Source organism: Salvelinus fontinalis, chromosome 39, assembly GCF_029448725.1.
Source record: "Salvelinus fontinalis isolate EN_2023a chromosome 39, ASM2944872v1, whole genome shotgun sequence".
NCBI classification, from domain to species: Eukaryota; Metazoa; Chordata; class Actinopteri; order Salmoniformes; family Salmonidae; genus Salvelinus; species Salvelinus fontinalis.
The window spans coordinates 11,933,966-11,958,938 of record NC_074703.1 but is presented as its reverse complement, the minus strand read 5'-3'; the positions used below and the strand labels follow the sequence as shown (position 1 = coordinate 11,958,938).

At 40.8% G+C, this 24,973-nt stretch overlaps 1 long non-coding RNA gene and 3 gene segments (V, D, J or C); 2 read left to right on the top strand and 2 right to left on the bottom strand.

The window, feature by feature from the left end:
- The first annotated feature begins 1,260 nt into the window (after positions 1–1,260).
- Positions 1,261–2,696, top strand: LOC129838372 (Ig kappa-b4 chain C region-like). The segment is given in 3 exon segments: positions 1,261–1,264; positions 1,353–1,469; positions 2,123–2,696. Coding segments are annotated over 3 exon segments (438 nt in total).
- A 15,751-nt stretch (positions 2,697–18,447) lies between these two features.
- LOC129838660 (immunoglobulin kappa variable 4-1-like) lies at positions 18,448–19,566 on the bottom strand. The segment is given in 2 exon segments: positions 18,448–19,321; positions 19,457–19,566. Coding segments are annotated over 2 exon segments (408 nt in total).
- Positions 19,567–20,095: 529 nt separating this feature from the next.
- Positions 20,096–21,228, bottom strand: LOC129838661 (probable non-functional immunoglobulin kappa variable 6D-41). The segment is given in 2 exon segments: positions 20,096–21,003; positions 21,150–21,228. Coding segments are annotated over 2 exon segments (390 nt in total).
- A 1,302-nt stretch (positions 21,229–22,530) lies between these two features.
- On the top strand, positions 22,531–24,798 carry LOC129838662 (uncharacterized). Its single transcript, XR_008756883.1, has 2 exons — positions 22,531–23,277; positions 24,289–24,798. It is a non-coding gene; the product is annotated as an uncharacterized LOC129838662 (long non-coding RNA).
- The last annotated feature ends 175 nt before the right edge of the window (positions 24,799–24,973 follow it).

Below are 24,973 nucleotides of genomic sequence, written 5' to 3'. Positions count from 1 at the left end.
CCATCAGAATATAATTTGGCCTGGTTGAGCTTTCTTTTATAATAATTAGGTGGGTGCTTAAATGTGTCCTATTTCACACATGTACACGTGTGTTTTATGACCATGTGTGAATTAGATTTTTTTTTGTTGCATATCCCAACTCCCCTTGAGACATCCTATGAGAGTAGGTTCGAGACCAGGGTCTGCCAGTCCCTTGCTCAAAGTACATCTGTTAAGGCTGTCGCTTTCCTCATCCTCAGATGAGGTGAGGAGAGAAGGATCTTCAGACCAAAATGCGGAGTCAGGGAAATAAGCCATCTTTTATTTATAAATGATAAACTGATGGCAACACGAAACAAAACAAAATACTTTCAAAACTTACAAAATAACAAAACGACGTAGAACGAAACCTGAACATAAACTCACATTACATAACGTAAACTTACGGACAGGAACGTACATCAAAACACACGAACAGCCAAACAGTCCCGAAAGTGAAATACATCGACAACGACGAAGACATCACAGGAGACAATCACCCACAAACAAACAGTGAGAATGCCCTACCTAAATATGACTCTTAATTAGAGGCAAACGCAAACCACCTGCCTCTAATCAAGAGCCATACCAGGCAAACCAAAACCAACATAGAAACAGATAACATAGAATGCCCACCCAACCTCACGTCCTGACCAACTAACACACAAAAACTAACATAAATAGGTCAGGAACGTGACAACATCAACATATTTCTCACCTTGTCGACCCGGATATTCAAAATAGTGACCTTCCAGTTACTGGCCCAACACCTCTAGCTACCTGCTGCCCCTTTAATTATATCAAACAGCAACTGTTTACTCAGATAACTAATGTATGGTAACTTTATGTCACACCACCATTATATTGTTATTCTGATGATGATCAGATATAATGAACTGTCTGTTCACTCATGCTTGGTCTCTCATATAAGTTCCTCTAATCAGTTAGTGAACAATTCTCTAAACTAAAGCTGGTAGGATTCCTCTGGTAGTGTTCTCTGTCCTCTGTGACTTTACCACCACTGTTAAATCTGAGATCAACATGTTTAATAAAGGAATATACAACATGGATCACTATCACTACTGCTGCTGCTGTTGTCTTTCATATGGACAATATGGAGGAATACTAGCAACACTGATCTAATGCTGGACTGTACCTACACACTAGGAGAACACCTGATACACAGAGGAAGGAAAAAATACTCTGGAAACTCTGGATATCTGGATTTAAGATACAATTCATATGGGTATTATCAGGAAAACAGCTAATATGAAGTGTTTGTTCTACCTGGAAGATGTTAAAGTGTATTTATGTTGATTATGATTCTGTATGAGTGATCTTCATTGTAACAGCTACAGCAACACAACACAGAGAGGTTTTTGTGCCAGCAGTAACGGGGATTGTATCACTGTGGTGGACTTTTGGTAGCGGCACCAGACTTGATGTTGGAAGTAAGTAACAACCTCTCTTGATATTTCTTTCTGATGACATTTTTTTTGTATTTTACTTTCTTAAACTCTGTCTCCATGAAAATATACTTTTGGCTGAGCCTTCTTTCAAATAACATTTTATTGAATAAAATGATAAATTGTAAGTTTATTTATGTCTGGTTTGTATGATTGAGGACTATAACTCCTGACTCTGGAAAATAACTATTTAATAGTATTGTAGATAATATTCATCAATGTTGCATTGTGTTCATGGTAGCCTTCACAGTTAGTGTGAAGACAAAGGGTCTCAGTTATGGTTGTAACTGACTTCATAATCTAACATGGATGATATGTGATGAAAATACTATGAATATGAGTAGGCTATTCTGATCAGATCCATTACTAAACAATATCTGTATAACATGTATAACTGACACCATATGACTAGTAACTCTAGTTATTTAAACACTTTCTACTTGTTTGGTTCATAAATCTGCTTTGTGTCATATTACTTTAGTGTTTTCTCCACATCTTCTAAACAATCTAACTTTAACATTCATATTTAGAGGGCATTTACAATTCACCATATTTTGACATGTACTTTGCTGAAGATAATATTTTACTGTAGCTGTACTTGATGTAGTTACTTAGTTGATGTGTTCTGTTTGTTCCAGGTAACAGTTCCCCCACCCTCACTGTCCTGCCCCCCTCTAGTGAGGAGCTGTCCAGTACAACAACAGCCACACTGACGTGTCTGGCCAACAAGGGCTTCCCTTCAGACTGGAACATGAGCTGGAAAGTGGACGGGACCAGCAAGAACCAGGAGACCAGTTCTAGGGTCCTGGAGAAGGATGGTCTGTACAGCTGGAGCAGCACCCTGACTCTCACTGGCCAGGAGTGGACCAAGGCAGGAGAGGTGACCTGTGAAGCCCAGCAGAAATCCCAGACTCCAGTCACCAAGACCCTGAGGAAGGCTGACTGTTCTGGGTAGGACCCCTCAGTCACACACCCCTTTGGAGAGAGGCTGCTGGTTCCATTGCTTTGACTCTGTTCTGAGATCAGATGTTCTCTGTCTTATTGATCACTGACATGTAGACTAACAGAGGGCTTTGCTTGAGTTCATGTGTCAATCCTCTCTGTAGACTGAGGTTGTATCAGTGTTAGATGTGATGTGTTCTGTTTTATTACTATTAAATACTGTAGGAATGTTTGTTTTGATGCTTTGATAAATAGATGAAAATAAAGATTTCCCTTTGGACAAATATTTTTTTTCTTCACTTTCAATAATTAGACTTTGGTCTTAAATGTTGTTGAATGGTGTAGACATATATTCATAAAGCCTGATTCACACTTTCTTTTAAAACTATCAGACCTAAATGTCATTGCTAAGTTATTTATGTTCTCACTTGAAACCACATTGTCATCAACCAGTACTTCATATTAACACAAGATACTACCATGTTACCAGATTAACAGGAGAGGTCTAGATACTACCATGTTACCAGATTAACAGGAGAGGTCTAGATACTACCATGTTAACAGATTAACAGGAGAGGTCTAGATACTACCATGTTAACAGATTAACAGGAGAGGTCTAAATACTACAATGTTAACAGATTAACAGGAGAGGTCTAGAAACTACAATGTTAACAGATTAACAGGAGAGGTCTAGATACTACAATGTTAACAGATTAACAGGAGAGGTCTAGATACTACAATGTTAACAGATTAACAGGAGAGGTCTAAATACTACAATGTTAACAGATTAACAGGAGAGGTCTAGATACTACAATGTTAACAGATTAACAGGAGAGGTCTAAATACTACAATGTTAACAGATTAACAGGAGAGGTCTAGAAACTACAATGCTAACAGATTAACAGGAGAAGTCTAGATACTAAAATGTTAACAGATTAACAGGAGAGGTCCAGAAACTATAATGCTAACAGATTAACAGGAGAAGTCCAGAAACTATAATGCTAACAGATTAACAGGAGAAGTCTAGATACTACAATGTTAACAGATTAACAGGAGAGGTCCAGAAACTATAATGCTAACAGATTAACAGGAGAGGTCTAGATACTACAATGCTAAAAGATTAATAGGAGTGTTCTAGATACTACCATGTTAACAGATTAACAGGAGAGGTCTAGAAACTACAATGCTAACAGATTAACAGGAGAGGTCTAGCTACATGGGTAGCCTTGTGGTTAGAGCATTGGACTTGTAACTGAAAGGTTACAATATCAAATTCCTGAGGTTTAAATCTGTTGTTCTGCCCCTGAACAAGGCAGTTAACCCACTGTTCCTACGCCGTCTTTGAAAATAAGAATTTGTTCATAACTGACTTGCCTAGTTAAATAATGGTAAAACAAAGAATAATAATAGTACTACAATGTTAACAGGAGAGGTCTTGACACATGCAGTAAATGGTATTCATTTTTCTTGGACAGTTTTTTAACGTCTTGACTTATAGACTCATAAAGACATTAAGCTAATGTTATTGAACATTTGATCAATATCTTGGACTCTCACCAATGTGATCACACCTACATTAAACTACATTTATTTACATGATCCTCATAATGTAACCAGTATCACAGCTTCATGATAGTCATAGAGTCTTCTCTACCTCCAACCCTCTGGGGACAGAGTGAACATCTGGTGACAGTGTTGCTCTATTCTGGGACAAGCAGAACCACCCAGTCCTGTCTATGCAAATCTCAGTTTCACTCCCACAGCTACCAGTCTAACAGTTGAACAGTTTCACTGTCTGAAATACCCTGGACTGGGCCAGATGTGAGGAAGTGACTGGTTTTAAGCTCTTTGGTGGATTCAGGGAAGTTACAATAACAGATATTCCATCATATAATTAATGACAGATAAAATATATATTATTCAAACATGTTTCATGTTTGAGCCCAGCATCATGTTTCATTCACAGATGTAACATTCAGTAACCTGCTCATCAAGATAGTTCATATAATGCTAGATGATCACATCACATATTTGGTTATGAGGTACATATGGGGATTTGATTTAGGGGTGGTGATGCTGATGTAAATTCACCATTATTTATTTATTACATCTGTAGATCTGACACTACATATGAACTGATAATGTGTGTTATAAAACTTCATATAACTTTTATAAGTGATCTTTTCGGCCATGACAATAATTATTCACAAGCATGATGATGATGATGATGATGATGGGGAACATGTGATCTGAATGATGCTTTGTAAACATATTCAAAGTTCCCCTCCTCTACTGATCAGTGTTCCAAGTCACTGTCTCTTCCCCCTCATCACCTGCAGTAGGTCCCAGCTGTAGCAGGACAGTCACTGTGCAGTCTGACTGAGGGAGGTTTTTGTACGGCTCTGTATCACTGTGTGAACACTGGACCACTGTGGAAACTCTGACAGTAGTAATCTCCTGCATCTTCAGCCTGGACTTCGCTGATGGTCAGAGTGAAGTCACTCCCAGATCCACTGCCACTGAATCTAGATGGAATCCCAGACTGAAGTGTTGTAGCACGGTAAATAAGGAGTTTAGGAGCTCCTCCAGGTTTCTGTTGGTACCAGGCTAAAAGGTTACTGTTGTAAACATTACTGCTGGTTTTACACTTCAGAGAGAGCATCTGTCCTGGGAGAACAGTTTCCACTGAAGGAGTCTGAGTCACAGTGTTGTAATGTTGTACATGTTGTAATGAATAGTTCTGAATAGAAATATTAACATTAATATACTGTATGTTATACCTTTGTGTAGATGTAATTATTTTTAAACAACAAATTCTTAAAATGTTAACCTTGAAAGCAGAAAGCAAGTGTCCAGATGAAGATGGTGATAAAAGTCATGGTTGTTGTGGGTTCTGTTGTCATGAAGGACAGCTCTTAGTCATTAACCTGTCTAGGATCAGCGTGGCGCTAGCGGCACTCCCCCCCCCCCCCCCCACTGAAAAACCAGTGCCGCGAAATTCAAAAAAAATATTTTTTTAAATATTTAACTTTCACACATTAAAGTCCAATACAGCTAATGAAAGACACAGATCTTATGAATCCAGTCAACATTTCCGATTTTTAAAATGTTTTACAGGGAAGACACAATATGTAAAGATGTACATCTATTACCTAAAAACACATTAGCATATTCCACCATCTTTTATTTGTCCACCAACACCAGTAGCCATCACCAATTCGGCTAAACTAAGATATTTATAGCCCCTAACCAACAAAAAAACTCATTAGATGACAGTCTGATAACATATTTATGGTATGGGATAGGTTTTGTTAGAAAAAAGTGCATATTTCAGGTATATGGCATAGTTTACAATTGCACCCACCATCACAAATGGACTAGAATAATTACAATGAGCAACGTGTTTACCTAACTACTAATCATCAAACATTTCGTAAAAATACACAGCATACACGAATCGAAAGACACAGATCCTGTGAATACAGACAATATTTCAGATTTTCTAAGTGTCTTACAGCGAAAACACAATAAATCGTTATATTAGCTTAGCACATAGCAATTAGCAGCCCAGCATTGATTCTAGCCAAAGTGAGCGATAAAAGTCAACATCGCCAAAAGATATTAATTTTTTCACTAACCTTCTCAGAATTCTTCCGATGACACTCCTGTAACATCACATTACAACATGCATATACAGTTTGATCGAAAATGTTTATATTTAGCCACCAAAATCATGGTTAGACAATGTGAAATGTAGACAAGCTGGTAAAGAAAACGTCCTTGCGCCACTTAGACAGTGATCTACTCTTATACATAAATACTCATAAACGTGACTAAAAAATATAGGGTGGACAGGGATTGATAGACAATTTAATTCTTAATACAATTGCGTTATTACATTTTTTAATTTATCCTTACTTTTCAATACAGTTTGCGCCAAGCGAAGCTACGTCAAAAAACATGGCGTCCTAAGCCACTAAAATGTTTCGACAGAAACACGATTTATCATAATAAAAATGTCCTACCTTGAGCTGTTCTTCCATCAGTATCTTGGGCAAAGGATCCTTTCTTGGGAGAAATCGTCTTTTGGTGGAAAGCTGTCCTCTTGCCATGTGGAAATGTCAACTACGTTCGGGATGAACTGAAAAGCGTGTCCAACTTTTCACATCGTTGCAAAAATAAATGTCCCAAAATCGCACTAAACGGATATAAATTGCTATAAAACGCTTTAAATTAACTACTTTGTGATGTTTGTAACTCCTATAACGAGTGAAAAGATGACCGGAGAAATATAACAGGCTAAACTAACGCTTGGAACAGGAGAGGGTCGGTGTCTTCCACGCGCGTTACGCAGCAAGAAAAGACTTGCTAGCTAAAGGTTTTTTTCATTTGTAGGGCCTGTGAACGAGCAATCGAGCCCGTTGGAATCGTCATCACGTAAAGGCATCCAGGGGAAGACGTAAGAAGTGTCCGTATAGTCATAGCAACGACAGAGCCCTTTTAAATGACTTCAGAAAAGTGGCCAACGTTTCTCAAATCTGACTCCATGTCAGGGAAATTGCTGTAGAATGGGCTCTGTTCCACTTAGAGACAAAATTTCAACTCCTATAGAAACTATAGACTGTTTTCTATCCAATAATAATAATAATATGCATATTGTACGATCAAGGATTTTGTGGGAAGCCGTTTAAAAAATTAGCCACATTAGCATAAATAGTCTAAACAGCGCCCCCATCCCCAACAGGTTAAGTGTTAAACTCACGGGGATATAAACACTCCTAGACCACTGACACATGTGCTGTCTATGCAAAGTTTCCTTTCTATGCAAACAGACTTTATTGTCCCCCAGGGAAACTGTAGTTGAAGAGCTCTTCTTTTTCTACTTCTTCTTCTTTGGGATTGGATTGGCGGATTGCATCCAATTTAAAGGTGTATACACCGCCACCTACTGTACTAAAGGGTGAGGCCAGTCACGGTCTATGTACATGAAATTATCTTCATTATTCCTGCTCCTAAAATAATTAACTTACACACCAACTAACCCTACACCCACATACCACTATTTCATAAAAATATAATCACAAAATATTGTACACCAGGTACTTCTCTTCAGCTACCACCTACACATTAAAACCCACTACCCCATTACACTACTTTGACCCTATCTGCTCCTGTACCATGCCAACGACCTGGGAGGACGGGACACCACCCCTCAACACACCCTATAACTCTTCTGAAGTCTAATCTCGTATACCCATATACTTCTCTGCAGCTGCCACGACCAACATCTATTCTCTGTGTTTTACCTACCATTCCTGTGGAACAGTTGATAACCATTGCTATGAACTCTAAGAAGACAACCTTACAGAAGAGTAACTCACTCATTGCTCTATCCCTCTGTGCTGGCACAAATCTACTACTCACTGTGATCCTCTCAGAATCCCTCACCCTTGACCCATCCTCCTCCACTTCCTTCACTGCCTCAGCATATGACACCATCTGCACTACTCAGACTCTGGCCATTTCAACCTGCCTCTCTCACACCGGACACTTCAGACCTCCAGTAACATGTTGACCTCCCCTACAGTTGACACACACAACTTTATCCAGCGAAACTACACAATCCTCTGTCCCATGCCCTCCTGCACACGTCCCAGAACTTGGAATCTCCCTCCTACACACTGTTGCAACATGACCATAAATGTTGCACCTGAAACAGTGCAGTGGATTCTGCTCAAAATCTCTAACAGGATAACTAATACATCCTAACATGACTTTGTCTGGCTCAAATCAAAAGGACGGACAATGACCCCTCTGTTTCACCACTCTCCTCCCCGGGTCTGCGTCGCACCAAACGGCGGAGGTCAAAAACACCAGAAATGTTCAACTTCAATCGCTACATCCACACATAATGCCACCCCAGAATTCATCCCTTTCAATTATGCCCTGTTCCTAAGAGCAAAGCAAGAAACAGATCTTGACCCAAGTTGCGTGACACCGAGCGCCCTCTCCCTCGGATCCAGGTTACCTTCACTGATTCAACTACAGTGGTTCCTCCTTTAAAAGTTGCATCATACTGCGGCACACCTTGCGTGCTGCCGCAGCAGTTTGTGGCACGTCATTTAATTGTCAGCAATTTTTTCTGTTACTACAAGTTAATGCTAGTTTGACCACCAGAGGGCATCTTATTGCGTATTGGCATTACCACAGAATTAAAACCTTTTTTGTAATAACATAGTTATGGGATTGATTTTACGAAATTTGGCTTAATTAATATGATTTAATATTATGATGTTTCTATTCAGAGAAAAATTAAAAACGAAACCCTCAGGGCTTCCGTTAGGATGGAATAGAAAATATGGCGCTGTACAACGTGACGGTTGGGAGTAGGCTAGAGGATTGGAAGGATTCTAAATTGTTTGCCTTAATTAGACAACTTTGTTCCAATATTTCTGTAAATCAGTGATATTTATTCCCATAGTAATTTGTTATGGATCCATAACTAAGTCAACATCTGCATTTTGAAAGAGTATTTTTTATTATTATTTAACTAACAAAATGTGTTTATTTGTTTATTAGGCTACTGTGCAGTCTACAATACATACTGTAGTAAACATGGGAAAGTGACTGTACTACAGAATGTGGGGCACGCGGGAGACTGGTGTAATTTCATAGTTATGATGTCTTCACTATTATTTTACAATGTAGAAAATAGTAAAAATAAAGAACAACCCTGGAATGAGAAGGTGTGTCCAAACTTTTGACTGGTACTTGCTTAATTAATTTGATTAATATTGTTTTTTCTATTCCAAGAAAAATGAAAAACCCTCTGGGTTTCTATTTGGATGGAATGGAAAATATGGCGCTGTACAACGTGGAGGTCGGCAGTACAGTACTGGGCTATTTAGCTAAAGAATCCCTGTGTCGTGCTGTCAGGAGACCGGGGTTCAAATCCCCGATGGGGAGGAAGGAGTAGGCTTGTCTCGGAGTCAAAGCAGTGCAAAACGGTGCTAAAAGTTGAGGTTGTAGGCTTTTGCTTCTAACTTCAATAGGCTCTTTAAATAAATAAGACCTACACCATTTTTTAACAGTATATCTAAAGATATTTATTTCAATGATGTGACTCTGCCAATAATTACATTTAGAGGATTGGAGGACTAAGGGGTATTTTCCGTTAGGATCTGTGAGAATATCTGAGAATATCTGAGGGGCTTTTATATAATTCCAAATGAATTAATAATAATAATTGTTTTGTTTAGAAAGTAACAATATTTTGGAGATTTCGTTTTCATTAAACCTAGAGTGAGCGAGAAAAAGGCATGCAATGTGCAATGTCATGCAATAAAATGCAAATTAATTACTTAAAATTCATACAATGTGATTTTCTGGATTTTTGTTTTAGATTCCGTCTCTCACAGTTGAAGTGTACCTATGATAAAAATTACAGACCTCTACATGCTTTGTAAGTAGGAAAACCTGCAAAATCGGCAGTGTTTCAAATACTTGTTCTCCCCACTGTATATATATATAAATATATATATATTAAAAAAAAATTTTTTTTTAATTCTCTGAGCATTAACATTGTGTGTTCGCTTGTTTTGTACTGTTCTGTAGTTTAGACCCAATGATTCTTTTGACAAACAAAAATATTGCATCCTGTAGGCCCAGGCATGGATCAAAGCTGGCGAGTTATTCAATAACGTCATCTTCATAGACGACTCAACCGTGGCCCTTGAGAAATTTGCTCAAAATCACTACAGAAAAAAAGGAAGAAGATGAAGAAGATTAACGAAAGCATAAAGATGTTGATGAAGAAATACTGTTTTGAGTTAGAAATGTAACACTTTAGAGTACTTAAGCATCGAATACATTGCAAGTTGAGGGATTTTCACAACAGTAGCCGGGTTATAAAAAGTATATTGTCCTGCTAATAGGAAACATTTGCATTCTGGGCTAAATTCTTATTGAAACCACAATGTCACACATCATTTCTATCTACATTTCCAATTACTTCTAGAGTTTGGGAATTACAAATGTGCACTTTCTTTTTAGCTACATTGTTTATTTTGAACGTGCAGACTTTTTTTCTGTAAATTATTGTTTCATGTAGGATGCTACATTTTGGACCATTTGCAATTGTAAGTAGGCCTAATAAAATAAATCCTATTTCTATTAGGCTGTTAAGCCTCATAGCTTACCTCAGCCAGTTAAGTTATTTTATATTGGTTCTAGGCTCTGAATAAATAGACTCCAATTAAGACCTCTTGTTGTTTGTAAAGTCAAATTAAAATGAAGATTATTGTTGAAATGAATTGTTCGACTGGTGTAGGTTTTCTCCATCTGTTGGTGTGCAACACTTGCATAACAAGTTAGCTATATTTTCAGCACCAGCCACTGTTCACCTCCTATTGATTGTGCTGCGGTTTCCGCCAGTTGTTTTTTAAATTGAACCTATATTTAACTAGGCAAGTCAGGTAAGAACAAATTCTTATTTACAATGACGGCCTACCCCGGATGACGCTGGGCCAATTGTGCGCCGCCCTATGGGACTCCCAATCATGGTCGGATGTGATACAGCCTGAATTCAAACCAGGGACTACAGTAAAGCCTCTTGCATCGAGATGCAGTGCCTTAGACCTCTGCGCCACTCGGGAGCCATGACCAATATATATATTTTTCAGAAAATTAAGCGTGTGTAGGTAGATACGTGTGTAGGTAGATGTGGAAAGATAGATACAAATGATTTGTTGCAAGTTGTGGGGGCGTGGCTCGAATTTTGAGGGTTTGAAACCTGCTCCCTGCTTGTTTCATTACATCATTATGCCGGTGTCAGAGCAAATAGCCTGGATTGTTATTCCCATCTCGTTCCTCTCTCTCTTCCACGCGTCATTATCCGCCTGAGTGGTTCGCTTGTGGCCGTGCTGGCAGGGTGTACTGTTTTTTATTCTGTATATATGAATTACAAATCAGCCTTTACTTAAATCATGTTTCTAATCTATTGCATAGTTACAATGTGTAATCATTGATGTCACAGGAGCAGGAGTGCTAAACACTGATTCATGAGTTTGAAACACCTGGTATTGGAAATTACTGAAAAAATACTTGCTAAATATCAATTTTCGTAAATGAACATTATGACAAAAAAATACGCACAATCGTTTGTCTCTCCATTAACATATTCCTCTCAATTGTAAATGTTTTGCTTGACTCGTTATGACGTTATAACTAGTTATATTTGCCTCTGCGTAATGTTTTGTTAGCCATCTTTGGGGAAGAAAGTCACCAGGGATGGGTGGCCCGCGTCAAATTCGTCATTGGAACCACTCGATATCATTGGTCATATAAAAACCTTGGGACTCAAATGTATAATGAGTGCTCTAACTCCCCCTTTTGGTGGTCTGGAGCAATGAAGCCGTGACACTGGATACCTCTAAGTCCTGCGGTGTAAGCTCACAACTTTTAAAGGAGGAACCACTGTACCTCCAACTCCTTTCTCACCCACCCTGAAACCACAAATGGATCTGCCAAAAGGTAAGGCTCCACTTTCTCAAAAAATGTCACTACTGTTGGTCCAGATTGTCCTTTATCATGTCTGACACCATTCTTCCTCAACACACATCTTCCCACTACACTCAGCTCTTCTTCTTCCTCGCTGTCCACAATCACATCTATCCGTTCACCACACTCTTGCCACACCTTCATCAGCTACATTGCTTGCAGAGCACTGATGGTGTTTCTCCAAAACCCAACTTCTGTTCCTGACCTCTCCATGCTTCCTTCACCTTCTCACAACATTCATTCATTGGAGAGATCCTCTTCTTCTTCTTCTTCTTCTTCTTCTTCTGTGGATTTTATATGGTGGTTGGAAACCAACTTTTAGGTGCATTACCGCCACCAACTGGACTGGCGTGGACCAGAGACAGTGAAGGTCTAAATCCTACCCAATAATCTAATTTCCCTAAGGAAACAACATTCTAAATTAAAAAGTACATCCCCTGAAGACTTCCCCAGCAGTTCACTTAATCCTGGCTCTTCAACCCCATTACACCTCAAATTTAGAAACAATCGCTACCTTTCCCTCACATATTTTGGGCACTGAAATAGAACATGTTCCACTCCATCTCCTCCTGGCAATGATCACACCTCCCAGTCAGATGTTTCCCCACCCATTTAAATGTACTATTGAGCCTTGTGTCTCACAGTCTCAGCCTTTCCTCCCTTTTCTCTCAGCCCGAGGACCCCTCTGCCCCCACCTTTTCCTGGATCTTATACAGGTGTCTTCCCTTTCTCTCCCTGTTCCACAACTCTTGCCACTTATTTTTAACTACTGTTCTTATTAACGCCTTAGCTTCTGCTTTACTGATTGACAATTCCATCTCAACATTAGGATGTTTAAGAGCCTTCTTGGAGATAACATCCACCTCCTCATTCCCCTTAGATCCATCTGTGAATATATTAATGAAAGCATAGTATTGTGTTCTTAAATGTTCACAACTGAATCTACTCCTTCTCTTACCCTCTCAAGCACCCAAACAACCCCATCTCTCTCGCCATGCAGTTGTCTATCCACCCAAAGATTGTATTCAGATTTCGTTCATGTTCCCAGCAGTCTAGGAGCACCTTTTTTTATAGGATATGTAACCTTATGTCCTTGTAGATCTACCCAATATGTCAATATGGCTAGCTGTTGTCTTCTTAACTTTAATGGCATTTCTCCCAACTCTACTTGCATCGCTGCCACCGGGGAGGTCCTGAGTGCTCCACAACTTATTCTTAGGGCTTGGGCCTGGATTTCATCTAGCTTTTTCAAAGATGTTTGAGCTGCTGATCCATATGCTATACTTCTATAATCCAGTGATGACCTTAACAGCGCTATATATATCATTTTCAATGTCATTCTATCTGCCTCCCACTCCATTCCTAACAAGCAACGCATCACATTCAATATTTTCTTTCCAATGTTTTCTTTCCTTTCCATATGAATTACTTTGTTAATATGTTCTGCCCATGTGTTTCGAGCATCAAACCAGACCCCCAGGAACCTAAACCCTCCCACCCTCTCCAGAATCCTTCCATACAACTTCAAGTATATTTTCTCCCCAACCTTCCTTCTAGAAAAAAACTGTCTGTGTTTTCTCAACTGAAAACTTGAAGCCTGAGGAACCACTGCTCAACTTCACTATTCGCTTCCTGAACTCTTCTGGCTGGATGGTTAATATTTCTCCCTCTCTTCCACAGTGCCCCATCAGCCACAAACAATGACCTCCCAATATCAGTTCTCACCTGAGAGAATACATTGTCAATCATAATGGAGAACAACAAAGGACTAATGACACTTCCCTGGTGGGTACCATTATCTACCTCATAGATTTCTGACATAGAGCTCCCCAACCTCATTTGTATTGATTGTCCAAAAAGAAAATCCTTTATCCAGCTAAAAACCTTTCCTCCAGCCCCCATGTTTTCCAGTTTGATAAGTAGGCCTTCCTTCCACTTCATATCATTAACCTTCTCTGTATCAAAGAAAACCGCTACCACCACCTTCTTATTTGCCTGTGTCTTCCGTATGACTGACTCAAGGCACAGTACAGGATCCATCGTTCCCCTGCCTTTCCTGAACCCACTTTGATCTGGTGAAATTAGTCCTCTGCTCTCCAGAAAGTACGTTAGCCTTTCCGTTATCATTCTCTCCATAAGTTTACATAAATGAGATGTCAACGCTATCGGTTAATAGCTTGAAGGACTTGTAGGGTCTTTACCTGGTCTCCGTATTGGCACCACTACCGCCTGCTTCCAACTTCCAGGCAGTTTTCCTTTCTGCCTCACCTTATTGTAAAGGCTTGATACTTTCTCCATTGCAGTGTCACTGAGATGAGCCATCATGATGTAACACATCTCATCCTTCGCAGGAGATGTTATCCCAGCTTTAGCTAATGCTCTCTTCATCTCAGCCAACGTAAAAAGGCCATTCAATGTATCCCCCACCATCTATCTCTGATCCAGGACCCCTGGATGTTCTCATCTGACCCTCTCTCTCCCACGCTGCCCCTCTTCTGTCAGATTATTTGAGCTATGCACCTTTACAAATTCTTGGGCTATAACGACACAGGTCGAGACCCAGATGCAGACACATGTCTGATATTTATTGAACAACAAGGGTCAGGCAAGAGGCAGGTCGAAGACAAGCAAAAGTTCATAAACCAGGTCAGAGTTCCAAACGGTACAGGGTGGCAGGCAGGCTCGAGGTCAGTGCAGACTGAATGGTCAGGAAGGCGGGCTCAGTGTCCGGGCAGGCAAAAGGTCAGAACCAGGAGGACTAGAAAAACAGAGACTAGGAAAAAAACAGGAGCTCGGAAACCACGCTGGTACGCTTGACAAGACAAAACGAACTGGCAACAGACAAACAGAGAACACAGGAATAAATACACTGGGAATTATGGGGAAGATGGGTGACACCTGGAGGGGGGTGGAGACCATCAAAAAGACACGTGAAACAGATCATGGTGTGACATGGGCTAACTCTCCCCACTTTTCAGCACAGGGAGATCCGAATCTCTTCTGACCCCACTCATCCTCTTAATCATCCCCCACAGGAGTGGTCCTGCCTATGCGACCACAGAACTGGCACCAATACTCCCTCTTAGCTGTCCTAATGATCCTCCTTAATACTGCTTGTGCTTGTTTATACTGTATCAGGTGCTGGTAATTATGGAACCTTTTCAACATTCTGAAAGCCCTGTTCCTTCTCTTCAATGCTTCTCTACACTTTTCACTCCAGCAGAGGACTGCGTTACTCTTTCTCCCCCTGTACCCATAGCAATCACCTGCCTTGCGGCCCCTACTATTGCTCCTCTTACTCCGTCATTGACTGTTTCTGTATCTGAACTGAGATCTACCTGAGACAGCTCCTGTTCACTCAACTCCTGAAACTGATCCCACTCCGCTTTCCCAAATATCCATCTCCTCAATGAATTTCTTACTGATTCTTCCTCCCTCAATCCTATAGTACACATGACAGCACAATGATCACCTCCCAACTATATCTGCCTGCCATTGAATTTAAGATTATAGTAAGATCCAGAGCAGATTCAATTCCAGTTAGTGGGTCAAACCTGGTTCCCCGGCCGTCATTAAGATTCAGAAGGCCTTTCGCATCCAGTAGTTCATCCAAACACTTGTCCATTTACATCAGTCCGTAACCCTTCCCAGAGCGCACTATGAGCATTAAAATCCACACACCACATTACCCGTCTCCTATCTTGACCTTCTACATTCCCAAGGGCCAACAACTCTAGTCTCTTACACGGGTTGTAAAAGTTCACTATTACCATAATCCCCCCTCCCAACCACACCTCCCACTGTAAGGTTCTGTATTTATTTTCTTAGTCAACCTTGTGTTCTGTTTCGTTGTGTTCTTGAACGTAGCCCTGTTTCTTTGTGTTCTTGAACGTAGCCCTATCTTTCGTTTTTGTTCATTGATTTCACCTGTGTTAGTTACTCACCTGGTCTCATCAGCTCCTTATTTAGTTCAGTTCATTCTGTTTGTTTCTTTGTGAGGTATTGTTCGTTTTGACTCTACTAAGCCTTTTCCTAGCTTGTTTGTGAGAACCAGTTATAGCCTTCAATCCTAGTTTTGATTCACCTGCCTGTTTGCCTTTACCTGTGTATGACCATTGTCTGCCTGTGACCATGATTCCTACCTTCTGCGAAGGTGAAATAAACACCTGCCGCGCTCTGCATGTGAATCTACACCCATTTCTCCCTGAGTATTCATCACACACACTACGTACTCCTGTTCAACTTCCTGGATTATAAAGTTGGCACATCCTCCTCCTCCCCCTGCCACCCTATCTCTACAGACTGCAACATAACCTTGTAATGTAAAATCTAGAGTAGGTTAAAGCCATGTCTCCTGGAGACATATCACATCAGGCTTGGCTGGTAACTCCTCAAGAAACTGTTTGAACTCTTGCCCATTAGCCATCAAACTTCTGGCATTGCATTGATTGAATAACACCATAATGAAAAGTAACCAATACATGATTCTTGTCTGGACTAATTCTCAATCTTATTGAGGTCATCCTGTACATTTTCCCATGTCAGTCCTGTGATCTCAAGATACCTCACTGCCTGCTCCACTATGATCTGTATCTTCTTAGTCTTTGATTGTATTTTCTCTGTGCAATTGATTGGTTCTGTCACAAATGTAACAGCCTTTCTCATATTTACTACCATTCTTGTGTTCTCCCCCATTCTGCTCCCTACTTCACGCCCAACCTGCATCTTAACCATGTTAACAATTTCTGGAACTCCTGCATTAACTCCCTTCACCCACTTCCGTCCAGTTTGATCCGGCAGGCTACTATCAACCAAACGTTCAGCATACCTGCTTGAGTTTGAGCGCCTTCTCATACTGTTTAACATTGAAACACACCACCACCCAACTTACATCACAAAGAACTTTAGCAGACTCAACCTCTCCTACTTTACTCTCCAAATCCATAGTCAACGCGATCAGACTCCCCGCCGTGACTCCACCTTGGTCCTGAAACTTCACCAACACCTTGAACTCCACTTCTCTCAGTACAACACTGCGAACCGAACCTCCCTCATCACTACTATCGTGGAAATTCTTACACAGTGACGCTCAAAGTCAATCTTAAGTGAATCATTGTTTATTGTCAGCACACTGGAGAGATTCCAACCAACTCAATGCACCGTAGTACTCGTGTCAATCAGGAGCTCTTCCTGGGCATTCCCAGCATTTGTCTTATATAAGGTTATACACAGACACGTTATATTTGCATGATTTAGCATAATTCATTAATCATTACCGTTTTGTTTCATTCATGTGACCGACCAATACTGGTTCATAACATGTGACAGACCAATACCTCACGAGGCTTCTACTCTCTAAGCTGAGACTTTGAAACTGAGATATCTTTCGTTCTCGTTTTCAAAACAAGGTCTGGGCGTACTGCCAAATTGCAGCTACTGATAGTGAGGATTCTTTCAGTCAGCCACATGCATGAACACAGAAATTGGTTTATAGAACTGCACATAAATAGAACACAGAAATGAGTTAGAAGAAAAGGACAAGTATTAAAATTCCATTACACTACTCTCCTGAGGAGATGTGCAAAGGCTCCTCAGGCTTCCTCTTCTTCTTAACCTTTACTCTTACTATACCTCCACCTTTTTCCACTCCACCACTACACTCCATTTCGTCCACCTCAACTCCGAACCCCACTACCTTTCTATGCATCTCTGCTCCAGTCACAGCCCAGTGTTGCTCAACCACCTCCACCCAAACCTTGACGCCAGCTTGAATAATGCAATTTCATATTATCTTGTATGGAGTTGAGCGTGTTTGCTAGTGAGGTAGCTCGTTGCTTTGTGCCCACGTCTCGGACCGATAGCGACCAACGAAAAATCTTTCTGGTTCGAGTTCATGCAGTCTTTCCATTGGAGAGATCTGTGTGAGCAGCAGCATTTCAAAGGTTGAGGCTGATTGTCCAGCAGCGTTGCAGTTCTTGACACAAAATCCACGTCTCACTTGTCTCAAGGCTTAAAAATCCATCTTTAACCTGTGTCCTCCCCTTTAATCTTCACTGATTGAAGTGGATTTAACAAGCGACATCAATAAGGGATGATAGCTTTCACTTGGATTCACCTGGTCAGTTCTATGTCATGGAAAAGCAGGTGTTCTTAATGTTTTGTATACTCAGTGTGTATAATTGTGTCTGTTGCTTAGTGTTCATGGTAATTAGGGTGGCAGGTAGCCTAGCGGTTAAGAGCATTGGGCAGGTAACCAAAAGGTTGGTGGTTTGAATCTCTGAGCTGACTAGGTGAAATAATCGTTTGATGTGCCCTTGAACAAGGCACTTAACCCTAATTGCTCTAGGGTTGCCCTCAGTAATGGCTGATCCCTGACTAAGAGTACCACATACAAAAAAAACATTTTACAATTCACATGTGCATAATACACACTTTTACATATGTGGAATAAGACAAATGTAAACACCCACCAAATGATTTAATATTGTAAATACTGGACTACTGGACTGTTGGACTAACACTGTGAGAAGAGGGGCTCCAATGTGCAGGACTACTACTCTGTTACTGACTCTGTTCCTGAGGTCAGCTCCCTCCCTCCTCTCCTGTGTCTCTGATCAGACACACTTGGACTTTGTAGACCATAATTACAGTACATGAAACTCAGCATCTCCTCTACATCTTAAGAATACAATATCCAAACGATCTGAAGTAAGGAAGTCTGTTTTGGAAGATTTGAACCTTTTTGTAGATAGATGGTTTCATGGTTCTCCATGAGATACTCAATAAAAATGAGTAAAAATGCAGAAAGGAACACATGGGATAATGACTGAATATGATCTCACAGCTTTGAGTTATAAGACATAGATATTGTTGTTCAGCTCTACTACACACTGTGTCATTGTACTGGATCCTCTCCTCCCCTCAGCACCTGCAGTAGGTCCCAGCTGTAGCAGTACAGTCACTGTGCAGTCTGACTGAGGGAGGTTTTTGTACGACTCTGTATCACTGTGTGAACACCCAGACACTGTTGGGATAGTGGAAACTCTGACAGTAGTAATCTCCTGCATCTTCAGCCTGGACTCCACTGATGGTCAGAGTGAAGTCACTCCCAGATCCACTGCCACTGAATCTAGATGGAGTCCCAGACTGAAGGGTTGTAGCTAAGTATATTAGGAGTTTAGGAGCTCCTCCAGGTTTCTGTTTGTACCAGGCCAGATAGTGTCTATAGCTGTAACTGTACACAGCACTGCTGGACTTACAGTTGAGACTGACTGAATGACCCACTGAAACAGTTTCCACTGCAGGGGTCTGAGTCACAGTGTACTGGCCTCTGGACTCTGAAACAGAGATGGTATGTATCATTAACAATCCATCTCTCATACATTTCTCCAATAAATCATATTAACATCAACTGTAATGAGAATTTATATATTATTGTTAAGGTCCAGGTCATTTTCTGTCAAATATTTTACCTTGGAGACAGAAGGCAAATATCCAGATGAAGATGGTGATAAAAGTCATGGTTGTTGTGGGCTCTGTTGTCATGAAGGACAGCTCTCAGTCATGAAGTGTTAAACTCACAGGGATATAAACACTACCAGACCACTGAAGCATGTGCTGTCTATGCAAAGTGTCCTTACTATGCAAACATACTTTTTGGTGCCACATGGATACTGTAGTTGAAGGGATCTGTGTGAACAGCAGCATTTTAATGGTTGAGGCTGATTGTCCAGCCAGTCATGGCCTTGATTGGTAAACAAGCCTCATCTGGGCTCAATCATAGGCTGGGAAGGTTCTGGAAGGTTCTAGCCGGGTGTGGCAGGTGAGAGGTTATAAGTTGACAGAATCTTAGATTGTTTAAGTGGGTTATAATCATGTTATGTTATCTCAAAACAAAGTGTCTTATATGTAATTATAAACTGGGGGGTTCGAGCCCTGAACGATGATTGGCTGACAGCCGTGGTCTATGAGACCGTATACCATGGGTATGAATTTTTTAAAATATTTTTACTGCTCTAATTATTTTGGTAACCAATTTATTATAACAGAAACAAAGGACCTCAGTGGTTTGTGAAATATGTCAAATATACCAGGCTAAGGGCTGTGTACAGACACTCCGCGTTGAGTCGTGCTTAAGTTCAGCCTTTGGCCATGGTATATTGGTCATATACAATACCTCCTCTGGCCTTTTCACTTAAATAGTCTTCCTGGACAGTCAGATTTTATTAATAAATGTTGTGTGATGTAGAAACATGATAACTATTTAATCCCTGACATGGTGTCTGATTGAAGTGCTGAATGCGGACTGATATATTGATTGTAGACATCTACAAATGGAGCATATTGTTATTACTGTGTTATTAGACCAGACACTGTCTGCTCTAATTCTCCCCCGAGTGGTCAGGGTCAGTAACTGCAGTCTTAGTGTGAACGGTTTTCCTTGAGTTACTCAACAGAGTCAACATGTAGTTAATGGTCAGGAGAAACATTTAGTGATCAGTTATGATCTAAAGTCTTCTAGACACAGCTCTAGTTTGACTCTATTGTTGTTCAGCTCTACTACACACTGTGTCATTGTACTGGATCATCTCCTCCCCTCAGTACCTGCAGTAGGTCCCAGCTGTAGCAGTACAGTCACTGTGCAGTCTGACTGAGGGAGGTTTTTGTACGACTCTGTATCACTGTGTGAACACCCTGACACTGTTGGGATAGTGGAAACTCTGACAGTAGTAATCTCCTGCATCTTCAGCCTGGACTCCACTGATGGTCAGAGTGAAGTCCGTATGAGATCCACTGCCACTGAATCTAGATGGAGTCCCAGACTGAAGTCTGTTTGAAGAGTGCATCAGGAGTTTAGGAGCTCCTCCAGGTTTCTGTTGGTACCAGGCCATACAGGTGTAATCCCCAGGACAACCATCTGCTACATTTGTACTGGTTTTACAGTTTATAACAGCTGGCTGTTCTGGGAGAACAGTTTTCACTGCAGGAGTCTGAGTCACAGTGACATGTCCTCTGGATTCTGAAACAGACATTTAAATACATTGTTATTGAGCTGTGTCTGTTTTGTCTACATTTTCATGAATCTGTCTGTTGAGGCAGAGGCAATTTAGATGTTATATTTATATATATATATTTTTTGAAGATCATGATAGTCAATAGTTTTACCCTGAATTAAGAACATCAAAATCCACAAGAAGCTCATGATCAAAGTCATTGTTGAAGTTCCGTTGTCATGAAGGACAGCTCTCAGTCTTGAAGTGTTAAACTCACAGGGCTATAAACACTCCCAGAGCACTGAAGCGTGTGCTGCCAATGCAAAGTGTTCAATGTAAATAGTCTTCCTGGTAAGGATGATACTAATTATACAGATTATGTTATCATATTTGCGATACCTAATAACGTAAATATATAATCTGCGTTCTTCAATGGATTTACTCATAACCCAGGACTATCAGTCCCTATTGTATTAAACTAGTTACTTCAGTACTACCAGTACATAATCTATTATACTAGTTACTTCAGTACTACCAGTACATAATGTACAGTCGTGGCCAAAAGTATAGAGAATGACAGAAATATAAATTTTCACAAAGGCTGCTGCCTCAGTGTCTTTAGATATTTTTGTCAGATGTTACTATGCAATACTGAAGTATATTTACAAGCATTTCATAAGTGTCAAAGGCTTTTATTGACAATTACATGAAGTTGATGCAAAGAGTCAATTTTTGCAGTGTTGACCCTTCTTTTTCAAGACCTCTGCAATCCGCCCTGGCATGCTGTCAATTAACTTCTGGGCCACATCCTGACTGATGGCAGCCCATTCTTGCATAATCAATGCTTGGAGTTTGTCAGAATGTGTGGGTTTTTGTTTGTCCACCTCTTGAGGATTGACCACAAGTTCTCAATGGGATTAAGGTCTGGGGAGTTTCCTGGCCATGGACCCAAAATATTGATGTTTTGTTCCCAGAGCCACTTAGTTATCACCTTTGCCTTATGGCAAGGTGCTCCATCATGCTGGAAAAGGCATTGTTCGTCACCAAACTGTTCCTGGATGGTTGGGAGAAGTTGCGCTCGGAGGATGTGTTGGTACCATTCTTTATTCATGGCTGTGTTCTTAGGCAAATTTGTGAGTGAGCCCACTCCCTTGGCTGAGAAGCAACCCCACACATGAATGGTCTTAGGATGCTTTACTGTTGGCATGACACAGGACTGATGGTAGCGCTCACCTTGTCTTCTCCGGACAAGCTTTTTTCCGGATGCCCCAAACAATCGGAAAGGGGATTCATCAGAGAAAATGACTTTACCCCAGTCCTCAGCAGTCCAATCCCTGTACCGTTTGCAGAATATCAGTCTGTCCCTGATGTTTTTCCTGGAGAGAAGTGGCTTCTTTGCTGCCCTTCTTGACACCAGGCCATCCTCAAAGTCTTTGCCTCACTGTTTGTGCAGATGCACTCACACCTGCCTGCTGCCATTCCTGAGCAAGCTCTGTACGGGTGGTGCCCCGATCCTGCAGCTGAATCAACTTTAGGAGACGGTCCTGGCGCTTGCTGGACTTTCTTAGGCGCCCTGAAGCCTTCGTCACAACAATTGAACCGCTCTCCTTTAAGTTCTTGATGATCCGATAAATGGTTGATTTAGGTGCAATCTTACTGTCAGCAATATCCTTGCCTGTGAAGCCCTTTTTGTGCAAAGCAATGATGACGGCACGTGTTTCCTTGCAGGTAACCATTGTTGAGAGGAAGAACAATGATTCCAAGCACCACCCTCCTTTTGAAGCTTCCAGTCTGTTATTCGAACTCAATCAGCATGACCGAGTGATCTCCAGCCTTGTCCTCGTCAACACTCACACCTGTGTTAACGAGAGAATCACTGACATGATGTCAGCTGGTCCTTTTGTGGCAGGGCTGAAATGCAGTGGAAATGTTTTTTGGGGATTCAGTTAATTTGCATGGCAAAGAGGGACTTTGCAATTAATTGCAATTCATCTGATCACTCTTCATAACATTCTGGAGTATATGCCAATTGCCATCATACAAACTGAGGCAGCAGACTTTGTGAAAATTTATATTTGTGTCATTCTCAACTTTTGGCCACAACTGTATTATACAAGTACTTCAGGACTATCAGTCCCTATTGTATTATACTTGCACTTCAGTACTGTCAGGGTGGTACTGAGAGTGCACTGTGTGTGAAGGTGCTCACTCTTGTGTGAAGGAGGTTTTTGTACAGAGACTTCACCAGAATGAATCACTGTGGTACACTTTTGGAAGCGGCACAAAACTGGTGTTGAAAAGTAAGTACATTTTTGTCTTTCTCTCATAAAACTAAATGTAATCATGCTATTGAACAACGTTATGAGATGTTATCATCTTCTCCAGAGGAGAGACTTCTAGGCTATATCTTTTTAGAGATTTCTGTGGACAGATTGGATGATTTTTAGAGGGCAGAGTCAACGAAGTGAGCATTATTATTTGGTAATAAAACCGTAAGTATTCTAACGTAAAAAGGGCACATTTTGATATACAGTAGTGCATGTCAGCTCATTGTTCGTTCAAGATGTAGCAACTACTATTTATATAATATAAGCAACACTGTATTGTATTCATAGTAGATGTTAACACTGACATGGTTTCAAGGGGAACCACCTCTATAGTTTTGAATAGTATTTTGAGGTAATTTGGGGCTTGTATCTCAGTAGATTTGACATATATTGATAGTTCATGTCTTATTTAAAATTGTGAATATTAAATGATACTGTACCCAGACTATATGAAAGTGATTTTTTAGTCTAGGACTAGGCTTCATCTGTTTCCAGGAACCCCCCCCCCCCCCCCCCCCCCCCTAGTGTTTTATTGCTCTTGGTGTGCTAAACTGTAGAGCATTTATCTGATGGATTGTTAATCTAAAAATCCATCCAGAGTTCTTTTGCCATTATCTTCATAGATTCAGTGTTTCAGTGTTGTCGGTTGTTCTCTGTACTGTAGCTAGTTGTTCATCCTGTGTGTATTGTTGCTCTGAAATGGTTTTGTAAACTGATAACAGTTTCTCCTCTGATAATGTTATAGAGTAGTAGTAACTGACCCTCTCCTCTCCTAATGTTATAGTAGTAGTAACTGACCCTCTCCTAATGTTATAGAGTAGTAGTAGTAGTAACTGACCCTCTCCTAATGTTATAGAGTAGTAGTAGTAGTAACTGACCCTCTCCTCTCCTAATGTTATAGAGTAGTAGTAGTAGTAACTGACCCTCTCCTAATGTTATAGAGTAGTAGTGGTAGCTCACCCTCTCCTCTCTCCTCTTTTCCAGCTGGTCCCTCTGTCAGGCCCACAGTGTCTCTGCTCCCCCCGTCCTCTGAGCAGCTCTCCGGGGGCTCGGCCACACTGGCCTGCCTGCTGAGTGACTACTCCCCCCAGGGGGCGATGGTGAGCTGGGAGGTAGACGGGGCGGATGTGAAGGAGGGGGTCCTGACCACCACAGAAGAAGAGAAGGGTGGCCACTACAGTCGCAGCAGCACCCTGACCCTGAGCAAGGCACGCTGGGAAGAGGGAGAGGTCTACACCTGCAGGGTCGCCCACGACGACACCAGTGACTCGGCCGCCTTCCGGAAAAGTCACTGTAGTGTCTAGAAGCCATTGTAGGGGGCTAGAGAGTCCCCACATGGTGCAAGTGAAGGAAACATGAGTGTTTTAGAGCTGAAGGTTACAGTATAATAGTGAATAATATCAGTAGTGCTGTGTGATAAACTATTTTGAGATTTAGTTGTACATGTCGTCTTGCCTCTGAGTTCAAATAAAGCTTGTTTTGATTCAGAAATAACCGCAAGAGTTCATTTAATCATGATTCCAATGATCTCTATCTCATGAATAGGCAGCACATTTCATACTATTTTATATCAATCAGGTTCATAATTTACCATTGTAGCATATAGCTACTCTCATGTTTTCAAACAGAATTAAAAGGGCATCTGATCCAACAAATACTCTGCATTAAT